General features: G+C 52.8%; 1 protein-coding gene across 1 annotated transcript in view; it reads left to right on the plus strand.

Moving 5' to 3' along the window:
• The window catches only part of LOC120381632 (zinc finger protein 850-like), a gene marked incomplete at its 5' end in the record, with an annotated part of 181,823 nt that overhangs the window by 91,895 nt on the left and 70,572 nt on the right, over positions 1-19,356 (plus strand). Inside the window, 2 exons of the mRNA XM_039499789.1 lie at positions 6,388-6,649; positions 8,843-9,002. Coding sequence (XP_039355723.1) covers positions 6,388-6,649; positions 8,843-9,002 — 422 coding nt within the window. The remainder of the gene's footprint in view (positions 1-6,387; positions 6,650-8,842; positions 9,003-19,356) is intronic.

The following is a 19,356-nucleotide window of genomic DNA, read 5'->3' on the forward strand; positions in this document are numbered from 1 at the left end:
GCCCCGCGCGAGCCAGGCAGAGCCGCAGGGGCCCGCGCCCGTTTGCAGCTCGGATTGGTCTCTCCGCCCAACGTCACGTCCGGTCCAGGGCGAGTCAGGAACTACATCTCCCAGACTGCACCGGGGCCGCTTCCGCTCTCTCCAGCCCAGGTAAGGGAGGTCCCCAGGGCCAGCCAGACTCTCCCCCCAGCGCTCATCCTTTCCCCCAGCCCCGCCCCCTCTCCCAGCCGGTGCCTCTCAGACCCGCCCCCCCGCCTTTTCCCGGGGAGCGGCAGAGCTGGGAGGGGCTTGTGACCCCCACGTAATAACCGCCCCCCCCAGCCCCATTCCCAGCCCCGATCCCGCCCCTGGCAGGAAGCATGGGTGGCAAGTTTGTAAAAATTTTGGTGGTGCCCAGAACCCGCCCCCCAACTCCGCCCCCACCTGCCTAAGGCTCTGGGAGGGGGCTCGGCGGGGGAGGTCTGGGGTGCAGATCCTGGGCTGGGGATTAGGGTGCAGGAGGGGTGCAGGCTTTGGGATGGAGTTTGGGTGCTGGGTGCAGGCTCTGGGCTGGGGCAGGGGGTGGGTGTGCAGGAGGGGGTGAAGGGTGCAGGCTTTGGGACGGAGTTTGGGGATGGGAAGGGGTATGTGGGAAGGGAGGGTGCACCTTCTGGGGAGGAGTTTGGGGTTAGGAGGGAGTGCAGGGTGAGGGCTGTAGGGCTGAGGATGAGGGGTTCTTGATGCTGGGGGGCTCAGGGCTAGGGCAGAGGTTTGGGGTGTGGGGTGAGGGCTGTGGGGCTGAGGAGTTCATGATGTGGGGGGGCTCAGGGCTGGGGCTGAGGATGAGGGTGGGGGGGGATGAGGGTTCTGGCTGGGGATGGGGGGTTAATGCTGGATGGGGAGGCTCTGGACTGGGGCAGAGGATTAGGGTGCAGAGGATGAAGGTTGGGGCTGAGGATGAGGGGTTCATGCTGCGGGGCCCTCAGGGCTGGGGCTGAGGATTAGGGTGCAGGGTGATGAGGGGATCATGATGTGGGGGCGCTCAGGGCTGGGGCTGAGGATTAGGGTGCAGGGGGGTTCATGCTGTGTGGGGGGGCTCAGGGCTGGGGCAGAGGATCAGGGTGCGGGGATGCGGGATCTGGCTGGGGCTTGGGGATGAAGGGTTCATGATGCGGGGGGGGCCTCAGGGCTGGTGTTGAGGATTAGGGTGCGGAGGGATGAGGGCTCCGGCTGGGGCTGAGGATTAGGTGCGGGGATGAGGGTTTGGGGCATTGGAGGCTCAGGGTAGGGCAGCCTGCCTTGCCCTTAGTGAATGGCAGGCACTAGGACCCTGCGGCAGCCGACAGCAGGTTGGCCGGGAGCCCTGCCGCAGCGCAGCACAGGGCAGGCCGGGGAGAGGCCGGCGGGGCCGCGACGCAGCGGCGCCGCGGGTGGGGGGACACGCGGGGGGCGGGGGGGGCCAGCGGGGACTGAGACCTGCTCCAGGCAGGGTCGCAGCGGCGCGGGGAGACCTGCGGGGGCTGAGACCTGCTCCAGGCAGGGTCGCGGCGGCGCGGGGAGACCTGCGGGGGCCGGGGGAGAGACCCAGCTCCAAATCTTGCTGGAGCAGGGCCCCGGCCCTGAATATTGTTGGAGCCTGGGCACCGCACACAGATATAACCTGCCGCCTATGGGCAGGAGCGTGTCTACCCACGCGTGTCCCCGCCCCGCGCTGCCCCGCGGGCTGCAGGGCTGGAGCAGCCGCCACGCCGCGCTCCCGGCCCTGGCCATGGCCCCGCTGCTGCACAGAGGGGTGGGGGCCGGTGGGGGGGGCAGGAAGGGGCGGCTCCTCCATGAGCCTGGCCCCGCCCCCGGGCCCAACGCAGGGGGGGTGGGACACGCGGGGAAGCTGGTGGAGCAGCAGCAGCTCCCCCAGCCCGTGCAGTGCCCGGCTCAGCAGAGCGTGTCAGCTGGATCCCAGCCGCTGCAGCCCGGGGAGGAGGAGGAGTTGCAGGGCACAGGGAGGGGCTGGAGCTGCTGGAAGCGGGGGAGGCGCCGGGAGGGAGAACAAAGACCCGGGACCATCAGCCCCGGGCAGCTCCGGAGAGCCCAGACGCTGCTGCCTCCAGCGGGAGTTGAGCAGCTGCTGCTTCCCCAGCGGGGTCTGTGCGGGGGGGGGGCCGGCATTAACCCCTCCGTGCCCGGCCGGGGGCTCTGGCTGCAGTGGAGCCAGCTCAGGTAGGGGTTATTGGGGGTTGCTGGTGGGTTCCTGGAGGAGGGGCAGGAAATACTGAAGAGGTGGCAACTTCTGGGGAGTTAGGGCTGGAGGGGGGCAGGGAATACCCTGGGTGAGGATAGGGAGTGGGGACAGAGTGTGACAAACCTGCTGGGACTTGTTTAACGTGGGCCTAGATCCTCAGAACAAACACTTGGGTGTTGGGGGAGAAAATTCCCTAATTTGTGAAACAGGAAACAGAGACACCAACCCCCTGGGCAGGGCTGGGAAAACTGACCAGCCTTCCAGTGCTGACACCTCAGCCTGCTAGCCAGGGGCTGGTGTGACATGGAAAGGGGGCACCCAGCAGGGAGGTGTAGGGAAGATGTCCCAGCCCCTCACATCCAGCTGCTGGCAGTGGGGAGGGTGTTGGGTTCCCCACCGTGGGGCTGTATCAGCCTCTGGCTAGTAGGGGTGTGATGGGTCTGCAGGCAGAGACAAGGGGTCCCTCTTTGTTCTCTCACCGTGATGCCCCCTGGCTGCTCTCAGAAGTGGGGGGATAGGAGCCTGCAGACTGTTTCTCTGTCAGAGCTTCCATTCAATTGGTTCCTTTCCCCCACGAATAGTGGGGCTGTGAGTGGGGCAGCAGGTGCTGAGTGTTGGACTCTCGCTCTTTCAGGGGCCGGTGACCTTCGAGGAGGTGGGTGTGTATTTCACCAGGGAAGAGTGGGCTCTGCTGGACCCCACTCAGAGAGCCCTCGACAGGGATGTCATGCAGGAGAACTATGAGAATGTGACCTCGCTGGGTAAGGGTTCCTGTCCCTCGGTTCTTAGAAGGGAAATGCAGAATTAAGGTTCATGCCACTCCCAGTGCCACCTCCACTCTGTCCAGTTTCAGCAACACCCCGACATGCCAGAGACACCCACACTAGCCCTCTCCTCTGTTACAGAGCAGTACAGCAGAAAGTCTCACAACTTCTCTTTGCTAAGATAATATTCGGGTTCGTCTCTGTCATAGCAAACAGAAGCTTCCTCCCCCTGGCCTGCTCTCCAGTACTGAACCTCCTGCACACAGGCCATCTGAGACTGCACAGTGTTACCACCCCTGCCCTCAACCTGACTTTTCCTTTGAGTCGCTGCCTTCACTTACCCTCACTAAGCCCCACAGATCACTCGAACATACGCCACCAGGGTGCTGACAACCCCCATGGCAAGAACACGCCCTTGGGCACCTTTGCTGACCAAGCCTACAACACTCAGCACGGAAATGAGGCAGAATTGCCCCCCAAGTTTCACATGCACCTCTCTGCATAGCACAGGCACAGCTCTGCCCAGCTGCTCCAACCCATCCCTCCATCAGCCAGTCACAGCTACAGCTGGCCCAGTGCACACAGCTGGAGGCATGGGGATAGGTGCTGGGATTCCCACCTGTGAACACAGCACAGACAATGGCACGTTCTCTTAGTCTTCCCTCGGGTCGATTATAGGTTCATAGCTTTGAAGGCCAGATGTGACTATTAGGTCGTCTACTCTGACGTCCTTTATACCACAGACCATAGAATTCATCCCGTTACTGCTGCATTGAGCTGAATACCTGAGTCCCTGTGGCAGTTTGTTAACCTTTGCGCGGCCCACACAGAACCATCCTCAGTGGTTCTTGCCAGCTGCGGGGTTAAGGGTTGGGGGCAAAGTTAAGGTTGCATTGGAGGGGGGCGTTTACATTAACTTCTCATTTCCTGGCTTGCAGAGGTTTAAGTTTAGTCACCATCTGTACCAGAGGTGGGCAAAGTACCCTCCTGCCTCCCTTGTTTTCTTTCCCTTGAGCAGGGTTTCCAGTTTCCAAACCCTCTGTGATCTTCCAGCTGGAAGGAGAGGAAGAGCCGTGGGTCCTGGATCTCCCTGGTTCAGAGGAAAGCGAGATCCTGAGAAGTCCCTGCACAGGTGAGGAACCATCAAACCAACCCAGAAACTGTAAGTGCCTGAGAGAACTGGCTGGGATTCCCCACACAGACTCTGTGAGCTCAGGACAGTCCCCAGCAGATCTCACTCCTGGCTTCCTACAGATGATGATTGACACCTTGGCTGGAGCTCCCTCCCTTCCTACTGAGTGTTTGGATGGGATGTGGGCAGGGCCGGCCTTGGGGAAATGGCACCCGGGTGCCCCTGGCTCCCATGGGCGTGGCACCCCCATTCCCTCTGTCCCCATGGGCTCCCCAGGCTCCCACCCTCCCTTCCACCCAGGCCCTGCACTGTGCCCCCTTTGCTCCAAATACCTGCTCCTCTCCTGCACCCCTAATCTCTACACCCCTTCACTCCCAACACCTGCCCCCTCCTGTGCCCCGAAGCCCTGCACTGTGCCCTTTCAGCCCAACCCCTTCCCCGCCCGTATGTGCCCCTAATCCCAGGATTGGGCCCCCTTCACTGTACCCCTGCACCTCCCTCCTGCATGGTGCATACCCCTTCACCCCAAACCCTGCCCCCCGCACCCAACTCCTGCCCCCACCTGAGCCCACAGCCCCGGCACAGTGCCCCCTTTGCCTCTAACCCCGGCATCCCCCTCCTGCACCCAAGTGGGGAACCTGACCTGAATGCACAAAGCAGCTGGCATTGCTGCTCGCTCCCCCACTGGACTGCTGCTCCCCCGCCCCACACAGCCCTGGTGGGCTGGGAGAGGGGAGCAAGGAGCGACGTCAGGGCTTCCTGCACCCAGGTCACCTTCCCTGCAGGCTGCGTAAGGGGAGGGCAGGAGAGCAGCTGCTCCTGATGTCTCAGCACAGCCCAGGTGGGGAAGTGACCTGGATGCAGGGAGCCCTGGGGTGTGTGTGTGTGAGAGAAGGTAGTATGTGCCTGAGAGAGTGTATGAGCGCGCTGTCTCTTTAAGAAACCACTCAGGGTCAGGAGCCTGAAGGCTTGTTCAGACACAAGCAGCTGCTGGCAGCTCCAGATCCAGAAAGGCAGCAATACAGACAGATTCCCCCTGTCCTGTCACCCCAGCTCAGTGGAAATCGGGTACCCGGGTGGGGAGGACACCCCCATCATCAATCAGCACCTCCCCCCTGCAGAGCAGTCAGGAGGATGCTCCCAGTCGGGGGTGGACGGGGCGACTCTGGGGGTGAACGGGGGTGGGGGACAGGAACAGCAGCAGCTGCACACATGGAGCAGGGCGGAGAGGGGCCCCTCTGCTCCGGAGCAGTCACCTGGCTCTGACGGCTGGTCGTCCAATTTCCCCCTGCAGCTCGGGTCTCTCCCACTCCCCCACGCAGCTGCTTATCTGCCTCCCTGTGCCGCGTTCATCAGCCCAGCGAGCCTCTCGGCAGCAGGTCAGGTGGGAATCCAAACCCTGCGCCCGGCACCCTGGGTGGGGCACCTGTACAGCCCCCTTAAAGGCCGGTCCTGGGTGGGGAGTAGAATTGATCCCCTCCACTGTCCCCTGTGGGGACGAGTTTGGGGGAGTTCAGTCCCTGGTTTTTATTTTCTGTCTCTCCAGCACTTACTTGGGTTTGTTCTCTGCCTTTCCATCCCCAATTCTGAGATTTCTCCTCTCTTCTAGCAGGTGATGGGGTGGTGAGGGAGAGCGAGGAGCAGAATCCTCACCAGGAAGATGCTGAGCTCGCCGAAGCGCATGGGGAATTACTGCGAATAGCCAAAGGGAGTGTGTCCAGCCCCCATGAGCAGGGAAAAGCTGGTGAAAATTACCACAGACCAGAGAGAGAGCAGGGAAACCACACAGAGGAGAGAGTGGATGAACCCATTAATTGTCAGGGAACTCACAGGGACCTCAAGGAAACTACGTCCCAGGAGAAAATCCTCACGGAAAAGCGAGAGTCTACGTGTAGTGAGTGTGGGAAAAACTTCCATTACCGCTCAGCCCTTATTCGACATGAGATAATCCACACGAAAGAGAGACCCTACGAATGCTGTGAGTGTGGGAAAAGCTTCAGTCGTACCTCAGCTCTTAGTAGGCATCAGCGAATACACAGAGGAGAAAGACCCTATGAATGCTGTGAGTGCGGGAAAAGCTTCACTCAGAGATATACCCTTAACTCTCATCAGAGAATCATCACAGAAGAGCGACCCTACGAATTCTGCAAGTGCGGGAAAAGCTTCACTCAGAGATCAGCCCTTATCTCTCATCAGACAACGCACACGGGAGAGCGACCCTACAAATGCTGTGAGTGCGTGAAAAACTTCACCCGAAGCTCAAACCTTACTAGGCATCAGAGGATCCACACAGGAGAGAGACCTTATGAATGCTGTGAGTGCGGGAAAAGTTTCAGTCACTTCTCTTCCCTTATCTCTCACCAGAGAGTCCACATGGGAGAGAAACCCTATGAATGTTGCGAGTGTGGAAAAAGCTTCTCTCGGAGCTCAAACCTTACTATGCATCAGAGGATCCACACAGGAGAGAGACCCTATGAATGCAGTGAGTGTGGGAAAAGTTTCACTCACCTCTTCTCTCTTATCTCTCACCAGAGAGTCCACACAGGAGAGTATCAGAGGGGTAGCCGTGTTAGTCTGGTTCTGTAAAAGCAGCAAAGAATCCTGTGGCACCTTATAGACTAACAGATGTTTTGCAGCATGAGCTTTTGTGGGTGAATACCCACTTCTTCGGATGCAAGTAGTGGAAATTTCCTGGGGCAGGTTTATATAAGCAAGCAAGCAAGCTAGAGATAACGAGGTTAGATCAATCAGGGAGGATGAGGCCCTGTTCTAGCAGTTGAAGTGTGAAAACCAAGGGAGGAGAAACTGGTTCTGTAATTGGCAAGCCATTCACAGTCTTTGTTTAGTCCTGAGCTGATGGTGTCAAATTTGCAGATGAACTGGAGCTCAGCAGTTTCTCTTTGAAGTCTGGTCCTAAAGTTTTTGCTGCAGGATGGCCACCTTAAAATCTGCTATTGTGTGGCCAGGGAGGTTGAAGTGTTCTCCTGCAGGTTTGGGTATATTGCCATTCCTAATGAATGATTTGTATCCATTTATCCTTTGTCTTAGAGACTGTCCAGTTTGGCCGATGTACATAGCAGAGGGCATTGCCGGCATATGATGGCATATATTACATTGGTGGACGTGCAGGTGAATGAACCGGTGATGGTGTGGCTGATCTGGTTAGGTCCTGTGATGGTGTTGCTGGTGTAGATATGTGGGCAGAGTTGGCATCGAGGTTTGTTGCATGGATTGATTCCTGAGCTAGAGTTACTATGGTGCAGTGTGCAGTTGCTGGTGAGAATATGCTTCAGGTTGGCAGGTTGTCTGTGGGCGAGGACTGGCCTGCCACCCAAGGCCTGTGAAAGTGAGGGATCATTGTCCAGGATGGGTTGTAGATCCCTGATGAGGTGTTGGAGGGGTTTTAGCTGGGGACTGTAGGTGATGGCCAGTGGAGTCTTGTTGGTTTCTTTCTTGGGTTTTGTCTTGCAGTAGGAGGCTTCTGGGTACACGTCTGGCTCTGTTGATCTGTTTCCTTATTTCCTCATGCGGGTACTGTAGTTTTGAGAATGCTTGGTGGAGATTTTGTAGGTGTTGGTCTCTGTCTGAGGGGTTAGAGCAGATGCGGTTGTACCTCAGTGCTTGGCTGTAGACAATGGATCTTTTGGTGTGCCTGGGATGGAAGTTGGAGGCATGAAGGTAGGCATAGCGGTCGGTAGGTTTTCGGTATAAGGTGATGTTAATGTGACCATCACTTATTTGCACCGTGGTGTCTAGAAAGTGGACCTCCCGTGTAGATTGGTCCAGGCTGAGGTTGATGGAAGGGTGGAAGCTGTTGAAATCATGGTGGAATTTTTCCAGAGTCTCCTTCCCATGGGTCCAGATGATGAAGATGTCATCGATGTAGCGTAGGTAGAGAAGGGGCGTGAGTGGACGGGAGCTGAGGAAGCGTTGTTCCAGGTCGGCCATAAAAATATTGGCATATTGTGGGGCCATACGGGTGCCCATAGTGGTGCCACTGATCTGGAGATATATATTGTCAGCAAATTTGAAATAGTTGTGTGTGAGGATAAAGCCACAGAGCTCAGCAACCAGTTGTGCTGTGGCATCATCAGGGATACTGTTCCTGACAGCTTGTATTCCATCACTGTGTGGGATGTTTGTGTAGAGAGCCTCTACATCCATGGTGGCCAGGATGGTGTTTTCTGGAAGGTCACCAATGCATTGTAGTTTCCTCAGGAAATCAGTGGTGTCCCGGAGATAGCTGGGAGTGCTGGTAGCATAGGGTCTGAGTAGAGATTCTACATATCCAGACAGTCCTTCAGTGAGAGTTCCAATGCCCGAGATGATGGGGCATCCAGGATTTCCGGGTTTGTGGATCTTGGGTAGTAGATAGAATAACCCTGGTCGGGGCTCTAAGGGTATGTTGATTTGTTCTGGTGTTAGTGTAGGGAGTGTCCTGAGTAGATGGTGCAGTTTCTTAGTGTATTCCTCAGTGGGATCTGAGGGAAGTAGCCTGTAAAATTTAGTATTGGAGAGTTGTCTGGCGGCCTCCTTTTGGTAGTCAGACCTGTTCATGATGACAACAGCACCTCCTTTAACAGCCTCTTTGATTATAATGTCAGGATGGTTTCTGAGGCTGTGGATGGCATTGCGTTCTGCACGACTTAGGTTGTGAGGCAAGCGATGTTGTTTTTCCACAATTTCTGCCTGTGCACGTCGGCGGAAGCATTCAATGTATAGGTCCAGACTGTCATTTCGACCCACACAGGAGAGAAACCCTATGAATGCAGTGAGTGCGGGAAAAGCTTCTCTCGGAGCTCAACCCTTGTTACACATTACAGAGTCCACACTGGAGAGAGACCATATGAATGCTGCGAGTGTGGGAAAAGCTTCACTCATAGTTCAGGCCTTTCTAAACATCAGAGAATCCGTAAAGGAGACAAACTTCATAAAAACCTTCTCTAGAGCTGTCAGGAGATTTTTTCTTTAATTCTTTTGACAGTTCCCAGGTAGTGAGTGTTAAGGCTGTTTGCATCTTTTGCACACTGTAGTTCCTCAGCTTCCACACATGAGTTGCCCACTTTTGAAGCTCGCCCGTCTTTGGGGTGGATCCTGTGGTCCTTTGTCTCAACTCCATTGTCCTGCGAGTCATTGGAGTGTGTGTCCTTTCTACCAGGAATGTCATCACCCCAGGTCGGGGAGATGGGGGGTGTCTTCAACCAGCTACGTTGAGATAAAATCTACCTGGGTCTCAACACTGTGGTTGTCATGGAGTTAGCTAGCTTGAGTTCACTTTCCTGATGTAAAGAGAACTATTCTTGCACTAAATACATGGGCCATGGATAGTTGGTGGAGTTATCTTGCACATTTCCTCCTGTCTGAGCTAACCATCATCACATTTCCTTTTCTGTAGGAACTTTACACTTCTTAAGCACTAAGGGGGTCGGAAGACCACCCCCGCATTTAGAGCGGCTGAAGTGGTTCCCACCCCCCCACACTTCCGGTCAGGAGACACACAGATTAAGCGCCGACCAGGTGCATACCACTGGAGTACGCAGTGCATAAAGCACCAATCAGGAGAGGGGGCGGTTAGTTGGCTTGAGTTAGTACATGCGCATAATAGGATGATTTATGTAACCAATTATAATAAATAGCGTGGACAGCCCGTTCGGGCGCTCCACGGAACAGACTGACGGACTTGGCTTGATTCATTGCTACATCTGGTGACCCCGACGTGATTCCCCCTGCTCACCGGCTGGAATAGCCCTCTGTGCACCGAAACTCGCTGGAAAGCTTCATTTCGTGAGTATGGGTGGGAAGCTGTCAGCTCGGCAGAAAGTTCATGCGAAAGAGCTGCAGGATATCATACAACAGGCTGGCAGGCCAGTCTCCCTGGGTCAGATAGAGCAGCTACTAATTGAAATTGATCGCCAATGTCCTTGGTACCCGGATCACGGGTCACTGTCGGTAGATGATTGGATAAAGATAGGGGCGCTGCACGCGGAGCCTCGAGCCGCGTGCAGTGGCTCCTGCTTTGGCAGCGATGTACGGAGGCTCTGGAAACAATCAGGGTTGAAGCGTCATCCAGGGCTATCCTTCTCACCCCGCGCCTTCGGCCCTTCCTCCTACCCTCGGATCTTGCCCCTAAGCCACCTGAGGCGGTACCGAATGCCATGATGCATGTCCGGGTGCGGATGGCTCTTCACGGCCGAATTTTCGGCTGTCCCCTTTCAGGCAATGATACAGAGGAGGAAGAGGGAGAATTGAGCAGCGAGCAGATAGGAGAGTTATTGGCTGCGTTCCCAGTGACACATCGCCCAGGCAACGCAGCGGGGGAAGCTGAAGTGGAGATCACAGCCCCCCCCCATTCCGTTCTCCGAGAGGCGAGACGGACGGTTACTGAGTCGGGATCAAAATCCACCTTCACCCGAGGTACGTTAGAAAGGATTGCAAATGGGTATAGCATGCTCCCCCAAGATTGGAAGGATCCTTGTAGGATGCTTTTAAGCCCCATGCAGTATGTTATTTGGGATAGTGAATTTCAACAGGAAGCATTACAACAGGGGCGGGCATTAGGGGGGGCCTATACTCCCGAGCAACTGTATGGAGCAGGACAGTTCGCCACTATACGAGAGCAGGCTGCGAACATCCCTTTTGTAATGCTCCAAGCTGTGGGGCGCTGTGTTTTAAAAGCCCTGTTTACAGTACCGGTGACGGGGAAACCCCCCGGTCCTTTACCATCACCCGCCAGGGCCCTCAAGAGTCGTATGTGGAATTTATTAACAGATTACAGGAGGCTATTCAGAGGCAGGTAGATAATCCTGATGCCCAGTGGGAATTAATGAGGAAACTTGCTTATCGGTATCCCCCTTGAAGGGCTGGTGGATACTGGAGCTGACGTTACAGTCATCTCCGCTCGGCAGTGGCCGTCCACATGGGACAAATCCGAAGTGCCAGCCAATTTGGGGAGTGGGCGGATTGCAGGCTGCTCAACAAAGCACCCGATGGATTGCTATAACTCCGAGAGGGGAAAGGAGATTCTCCTTAAACCCTATATCATGGATATTGCTGTATCCCTATGGGAAGAGATTTGTTAAGCAAATTTGGATCACATCTTACCATTTATGACTGAGGCCAGTGCTGTTAGTGCCTGGCCAAGTTTTGCCGCTTTGCTTGGGTGTAGTTAAGTCCCCTTTCTCTTGGCTGTCCGCCAAGTTTTAGCAGCTAGTGGTGTCCTTGATTGAGGCCAGTGCCATATTTTCAGTTTTTTTCAGTTAACTCATTCTGTTCACATTTTACCATTCATGATTGAGTTTATTTCCCTTCCCCTTGTGTGGCTAACCAGTACCCCTGAGTGGGTGGAACAGTGGCCACTGCCCCAGGAGAAGTTTGTTGCATTGTGTCACTTATGTGAGGACCAATACCAGGCGGGCCATGTGGAAAAATCCACTAGCCCTGGAATTCGCCAGTTTTGTTGTCAAGAAAAATCTGGTAAATGGCGAATGCTCCATGATTTTAGAGAGATTAATGCAGGCATTCAACCCATGGGACCCCTGCAGTGTGGAACCCCAAATCCCAATTTTATCCCATATGATTATCAGCTTATGATAATAGATCTTAAAGATTTTTTTTTTATAATTTCTTTTTGTCCCAAAGATAGGGAGCTCACTTTTCCCGGGGAGGTGGTGGCGGTTCTTACCCAATTTTTGGGACCCCTGCCCCCGGGCACTATGGGGCTAATCCTCCCTCGTTGCCATGCCGGAAAATATGGCATTCAGATAGTCCCCAGGGTAATAGATAGTGATTATGTAGGAAGAATTTATGTTTAGATTTGGGCTCATATGCCAAAACAGCTGCACCAAGGGGACTTGTGGGCCCAGATGGTGATTCTTCCCTTCCCTTTTTGGCTAACACATTTTGTTAGTGCCTGGCCGAGTTCTGCTGCACTCATAGCTGCTTTTTTTGGCTGTTCGCCAAGCCCTCCCTTTTTCTTGGCTGTTCGCCAAGTCTTAGCTGAAGCGGTGTCCTTGATTGAAGTCGGTGTTGTTACTTTATCTTATTTCAGATAACTCAAGATAACACATTCTGTTAATTTTCGAAAACATTGATAGTCAAGCCTTAATTCATTGAAATCCAAAAATTTTGGCGAAGCATTTTATGATCCCTTTAATTCAGGCCCAACCTATTGTCCAAACCTGTAATTATTGTGCCAGTCCCGAATTGGGTGTTAATCCCCGTGATCTTCAATTCAATCAAATTTGGCAAATGGATGTCACGCTTTATCCCCCCTTTTTTCCCTGGAAATATTTACATGTTACCATTGATACCTACTTTCATTATATTTGGGCCACCCCCCAATGGGGCGAATAGGCCAAATATGTACTTAATCACATTTTTGCTGCGGTGGCCTTAATGGGCCACCCCCCCCGACAGATAAAAACCGATAATGGCCCCGCCTACATTTTTCACAGGTTTGCGGATTTTTGCACAAAAGAGTACCTAATAAAGCAAAATAAAACAGTGGGGGATGATGGGCCATCCCTGGGCGCCAAGCAAAATTAATTAGCGATAGTATTGTTTATTCTAAATACTTTAAATATCTTTCAGAATTTTATAGCCACTGAATGACATTTTAAGACGGAAACCCCGCTCCCATGCCCATCTGTCAAATATAGGCAGAGCCCGGACCCTACTTGGTATGGCCCCGTTCCATTGATAACCTGGGGACGAGGGCATGCCGCTGTGCTTACTTCCACAGGTCCGTTGTGGGTCCCTGCCAAAAATGTGCGACCGTGGCACGATGACGTGGAATCAAAGCCTCAAGAACCCGATACCCAACTTCAATCTGAACCTAACCGAGACCTTTCCAGTGTGCCGAGCCACAAAGATGGCACCGAGGGTTACCTGGGGGCAGGTGAAGCGACTGGCGCAGCAGGCTCAGCAAATGCTGGAGAATAACAAGGCTGAGCCTACCCCTGAAAATTTTACTGCTGCTATTTTTGCCTGTTTGATTGCTAATTCCTTTACCATATTGTTGTGTTGTTTTTATGTGTTACCGGCTGGGGCCGAACCCGAATTGCATAGCCGCATGCGTTATAATATATGAGTTCGATTTGCGGTCCTTGCCAATCAATCTTCCTTTTGTTTACAGCAGGCCCCTGAGATGCATGGCCTGTTGGGCACCTGCCTGGTCCCAGTATGCAAGGCGCCAGGCGATGCTGCAGATGCAATAGGGATGTTAATTATATTAATGCCACCGAGATTCGATATTCTTCCATGAGCCTATGGGGTCAGGCCACTTATGTGAAACCCGCGAGTGCCTTGTCCCTTTTTACCCCATGGGTAGCCAATTATGCCAGTTTGACCTGTGTACGGATGGTTAATTGCACACATCACAAGCCCCCAAAAGGATGTTTGCAGGTGGGTACCCCGGGATGGAACTGTATACACTTTCAAAATGTGTCCAGCAATTACGGGCACATCTTGTTACCGGAGGGTTGATTTTCTACATGTGGTCAGAGGACCTTTAATTATATTCCGGCCAACATTTCAGAAGCTCAATGCTGCCTAAGCAGGCTCACGTTGATACTCCCCACGAGGTCAATGTTGACCGGCTCCCAAACTAATGAGACCCGCACCCGACGCCGGCAAAGCTCAATCCCCATGAGATTAGATTGTAATGCCAATGTCAGCCTTTTCAGTTGGGCTAAGTACATCTTTCTGGCTGCCATCCATGGGATGGGCTCGAATTGTTTTGCAATATGCTTTGATTGTTATCGCCTGCTTGATTGGTTTTTGTTGCTTTGCTCAGTGTATTCCTAATATAATTAGGATGTGTTTTACACCCTGTTGGCGCAAACCCCTGCCTACATTCCAGGCCGTCATGTATGCCCATAGAATCATGAAACATGCGGACCAGGCACGGGTTGACAAAACAGAAAAGGAGGGGATGTAGGAACGTTACACTTCTTAAGCACTAAGGGGGTAGGAAAACCGCCCCCAACATTTAGAGCGGCTGAAGTGGTTCCCACCCCCCCACACTTCCAGTCAGGAGACACACTGATAGAGCGCTGACCAGGTGTTTACCACTGGAGTACGCAGTGCATAAAGCACCAATCAGGAGAGGGGGCGAGGAGCTGGCTTGTGTTAGTACATGCGTATAATAGGATGATTTATGTAACCAATTATAATATATAGACGTGGAAATCCCCGTTCGGGGCACTCCACCGGAACAGACTGACTGACTTGGCTTCATTCATTGCTACACCTCCTACTTCAAAAGATTAAAAAGTGTGAAAAGAGAGGTATTTTTCTCCATGATGCAAACATTCCGACATAGAAGACCCCTTCTACCAACACATATGGCAGAAGATCCTGAGATATATGAACTCACAGAAGTGGTTGGGACCTACGTTGGGACAAACCACAATGAGAACCAGGGTTCAGTTGTTGGCAATGGGGATTAAAAGAAAACTAACATATATGACAAGAATTTCTGATCTTTGAATGTATTGTTGTTACGAATTAAAATGAAATTATAGGTGAAGTTATTGGTTAAAGAGTAAGAGACTGTGTGATAATCTGAATTATTTTGGAAAACTGAAAGTTGTCTTGTTTTTGTGTTTTGTTAGTCGTACAGGAAATGATGGCTAATCTTGAAAAGTTAATTTGATTTAATTTACCCTGGTTCCTCAACTGTAGCTACAGCTCTAGTACCCATCAATCCAAAGACTGAGAGAAATGGAGTGTTCCAACCATTGTCCTTTTTAATATCTTATTGTTCCTCTCTCTGTTTTTGTGCTGGCCTTTCTATTCTATCATTTTCTGCCTTTGTTTAGTGGTAACAGTTGGTTTCCATCACTCATGTTTGTTTGTTTAAATCTCTATCTGTTGTTAAATAAATTTTTTGCTTGTTTGAAAACTGTACTCAGGTGCTGTGTGAGATACAGTAGCCAATGGTCCACAGTAACAACTAGTAACCTGGGATACTTCGGGAAGAGAGGATCTGGGATTTCACCGAGTATCTGGTGATTCAGGCTGGACCCCAGAGTGGGACACATTGAAGGAACTCAGGGGTTAAGGTGGCTGCTGTAGCTCAGAGGAGGGTGCCTGAGTTCCAGCAGGCTGGTGAGTTTGGTCACTAACATCCAAATGAAAAACTCCCTCTTCCTAGTGACAGGTGGCAACAAGGAGACTCTCAGCCCTCAGCACCCTGAGAAGGGTCATAATGTGTCTCTGTGTTGATCCACCTGTCAAATTCACACAGGGAAAGCTCCCAATAGCACAAAACTCTGCCCTATGAAATCATGGAACATGTGCTTTTCACTTTGTGGGTACATCTAAACTACCCACCGTATCAGCGGGTAGCGATCGATTTCTCGGGGATCGATATATCACATCTCATCTAGATGTGATATATCGATCCCCGAAAGTGCTCTCGTCGACTCGAACTCCACCAGTGTGAACGGCAGCAGCGGAGTCGACAGGGGCGATTCACGTAGCTGAAGTTGTGTATCTTAGATCGATTCCCCCTCAGTGTAGACCAGCCCTCTGAAAGCATGTAAAAAATCCAAACACTGGAGGACAGGATTTGGGTCCAGAGCGACCTAGACAAACTGGAGGATTGGGCCAAAAGAAATCTGAGGAGGTTCAACAAGGAGAAGTGCAGAGTCCTGCACTTAGGACGGAAGAATCCTATGCACTGCCACAGGCTGGGGACTGACTGAGTGAGGGGGGTTTGATAGCAGCCTTCAACTACGTGAAAGAGCAGCAGTGTGGGCTTTCTCCTTGCCACTTTTGCTGGGCGGGGCAGGCAGCCTGGAGGCCTTTCTAGAAGAGCATTGGGAACTGAGTTAGAAAAACCAATGTGAAAACCAGAACCTCAGGTTTAGACTCATTTATTTATAATATTAAATCTTCAATTCTAGTGTCACAATCAATACAATTGCTTCAGCCTGATAGTTGCCCAAAGGGAAACTTAACGTCTCTCCAAGGGGAGTGGAGAGAAAGCACTTTTCAGAGTCCAAGAGAGACAAGGCGGGTGAGGGTAAAAGCCTGCAGAGGACCAACCTCTGTTGGTGAAAGAGACAAGCTGTGGAGCTAACCCCACACCCTTCTTCAGTTCTGTGTAGCCTGGAAGGTCGTCTCTTCCATAACCAGCAGTTAGAACATAAGAACAGCCACACTGAGTCAGACCAGTTCATCTAGCCCACTCTCCCGAAAGTGGCCAATGCCCAGCGCCCCAGGGGACCCCTGGAACCAACATGGATACAAAACCACCACAAACAAGGTTAAAAGTCAATGCACATGGAGAAGGATCTTGTGTTTCATTCCTTATGTCCTAGTCCCATCATGTGGCCATTTCCTTTTCTTCCTTTCTGTTAAAAGCTTTGGTGTTTTGCACAGAAACATTATTTCCCCAGGAGAGACCCAGGAGTGGGGGCTGCATTCCTGTACCAAACAGTCACTGGAAGGGGGCAGACAAAGGCCTTTAGGACCAGGCGTCCGTCACTGTCAAAAGATCATCTCCCTCCTGCAGGTCACTGGCAGCCTGAATTTGTTCCTTATCCTCCCAGAGTCTGGGGGCTGGAATCAGCACTACCCAGCCCCTCCATATGTAGCAGGAACAAACACAAACCTGGTCTTTAAAACAAGCTGTCCCCTTCCTTCTCAGGGAAGATTTTTCTGTGATTGAAGTTGAGCTTCAGTTCCCCTCTCCTAGGGGCAGGGCAGGTGTGGGGCCAGCTCCCAGTGAGATCTGTTTTCACCTTTGCCCCCTTTCAGTCAATCTGGGATGGTAACTCTGCTCCCAGCTGTCAGGCAGCTTCCAGCCCATCCACCCTACTCACTAACTCTGTGGTCATGTGTCACCCCCTTTGCCAGCAAACAGAGCCTGCAGGAAAGCTACTCCTGCCAGATGCATTGGTGGTATAGTGGTGTGTGTAGGTGCTTTCCAAACAGTTGATCTGGGTTTGATTCCCAGCTAATGCAACAATGGCTTTTCTCTTTTGTTGTTTCCTCATCTGGAAGTGGTTTAATTTCAGTCACACTGTGTTACAATCACATTATCTATAGAATGGGACAATAAATGTGTCGAAGTCCAGCAGGTCATACAGGATGGAGGCACACAAGGGGCTGGAATGTGTCATCTGAGAAAGACAGAACTCTTGGAAACCTGCATCTCCCATCCCCTGGCCTTGTGTGTTATGATTCCAGCTCCGTGAGCTGTTTGTAGGATGTTCCGGCATGATGGGGAAATGAAGTTTTGAGTCAGTTTTTACTTCTACAGATTCCTTTGCTGTTACAATTATAATGACATGAACAAAAGGGAGGCAAAATAAAAATAACCCCCAAATTGCAATACAGGTGGGGAAAGAGATGATCACGGTTAAGCCAAACACATAAAAATAAAAATTAATACAAAAAAGGGGAGGAGGGAAGAGATCAGGTATGGGGCGATCCCCTTGATATTTCAATGCACATTGTTAGAATCAAAGTTCAGACTTGACACTGGAAAACCTGCAACTACCTGTCTCTCTGAACACCTGTGATGAGCAAGATGGAGTTGGGACACCTCTTCTGCTTCAATCATTTATTGTCTCTCCTTCTTCTCCCCCCAATTCCTCATCTCCAATGTCTCTGCCTTTCTCCTCTTGCTCCCTCTCCCCTGCCCTTTCCCAGGAACTCACAGTCTACAGCAGTTAGGAACAGCCAGAGCTCCCATGTTCTGCACATGAGCGTGTGTCAGAGGACGTGTGACCCAGGTCAGAGCCAGTCACCAGATCAATATGACCCTTTATGGGCGACTTCTCTGCCTGCTCTGCAATTTACACACACCCGCACTGAAGGGGGTGGGGTACAGCTCTGACTGAGAGACCTCACAGGAGAAACTTCAGCCCAAAGACAAATTTGTGTGAAATGCTGAGAAGTGAAGAGCCCCCTTCCCCTCCCCGCAAATCCCCAGAACTCTAGAGTCACCCCCATGGCACCAGCACAGGGAACCCAGTGAGATGGGGTTACAGAATACAATGGGGAGGGAGCAGGGGAGAGAGGTGACAGGGACTCTCTCTGTTTCCTTCTCTCTTCACTTTCTGTTCGTCTCTTTCCTTCCAGGAACTGCAGTCACAGCAGGGAGGGGTTTGTCTCTTTATCAGGGATCCCTCTGTGTCACGGAGGCTGCACAAGTCATGGATTCTGTGGCTTCCGCAGTGGCCACTGCGGCTGACTCCGTGGCTGCCCCAGCAGCTGGCCTGGGGGCAGCTTGAGCAGTGGTTCCAAGGGTGGCAGGAGCAGCCACAGCTCAGTGGCTCCTGGCACCTGTCCCGAGGTGGCCGGAGCAGGGCTGGCCTCTGGGCTCCCCTCACCTGGCAGCATCTGGAGTGGCAGTGGGTCCCCGGGACTTCTCCCCCAGTACATGGTGCCACAGGCCCCCCGGATTCCCTGCGCCCACAGCTGGTGCCACGGACCCCCTGGGCCTCCCTCCCCATGATTCAATGAGGGGTATTTATGGTATAAGTCATGGCCGGGTCACGGGCAATGAGCTTTTGGTTTTTGCCCATGATCTGTCCATGACATTTACTAAAAATACCTGCGATTAAATCTTTGCCTTCCTCATTATCGATCACATAAATCGCAACACCTCCACCTGCAAGTGAATTTAGCCCAGGACCCTCAGAGTCAGCAGCTGTTATGCCCCCCACGGAGCTCTCTGCTCAGGTGTCCTAGCGCTGGAAGCCTCCTGTTTAGATCCTAAAATAGCATTTTTGCACCAGGGGGCTGAAATTTTGGACCGGACATTGTAGCTCCACCGTTATTTTACTGAATTGCTTCAAAACAGCAAGTCAAGAAAGTCTCCTAAGTGCCAGGCTCTCTGCCATGGAAAGAGCTGCCCCTGCTCTGCAGGAGTCTGTGCGCTCCACACAGCAACGTACACACCTGCTCCGCACTGAAGGGGGGTCAGACAGCGACAGGATTGGTAACACAAATACTTCAGACTATTAACTCCAGGTCCCTTCCTTTCTTTAACCCAGGATGTGCCAGTCAACTGGTAACCATGGTGTTATCTTCACCTTAAAATACCGCTCAGGACATTTTCAGCAGCCCTCCACCCCCTGCCCTCCCTGCAGCCAGCCCCTGCCTCCAGCCAGCCCCGCACCCCATGCCCTGCCTGCAGCCAGCCCCTGCCTGCAGCCCTGCACCCTCTGCCCTGCCCGCACCAGCCACGTCCTCCCTGCCCTGCCCACAGCCAGCCCCTGCCACAC

This window comes from Mauremys reevesii, linkage group 14, assembly GCF_016161935.1.
Source record: "Mauremys reevesii isolate NIE-2019 linkage group 14, ASM1616193v1, whole genome shotgun sequence".
Classification (NCBI taxonomy): domain Eukaryota; kingdom Metazoa; phylum Chordata; order Testudines; family Geoemydidae; genus Mauremys; species Mauremys reevesii.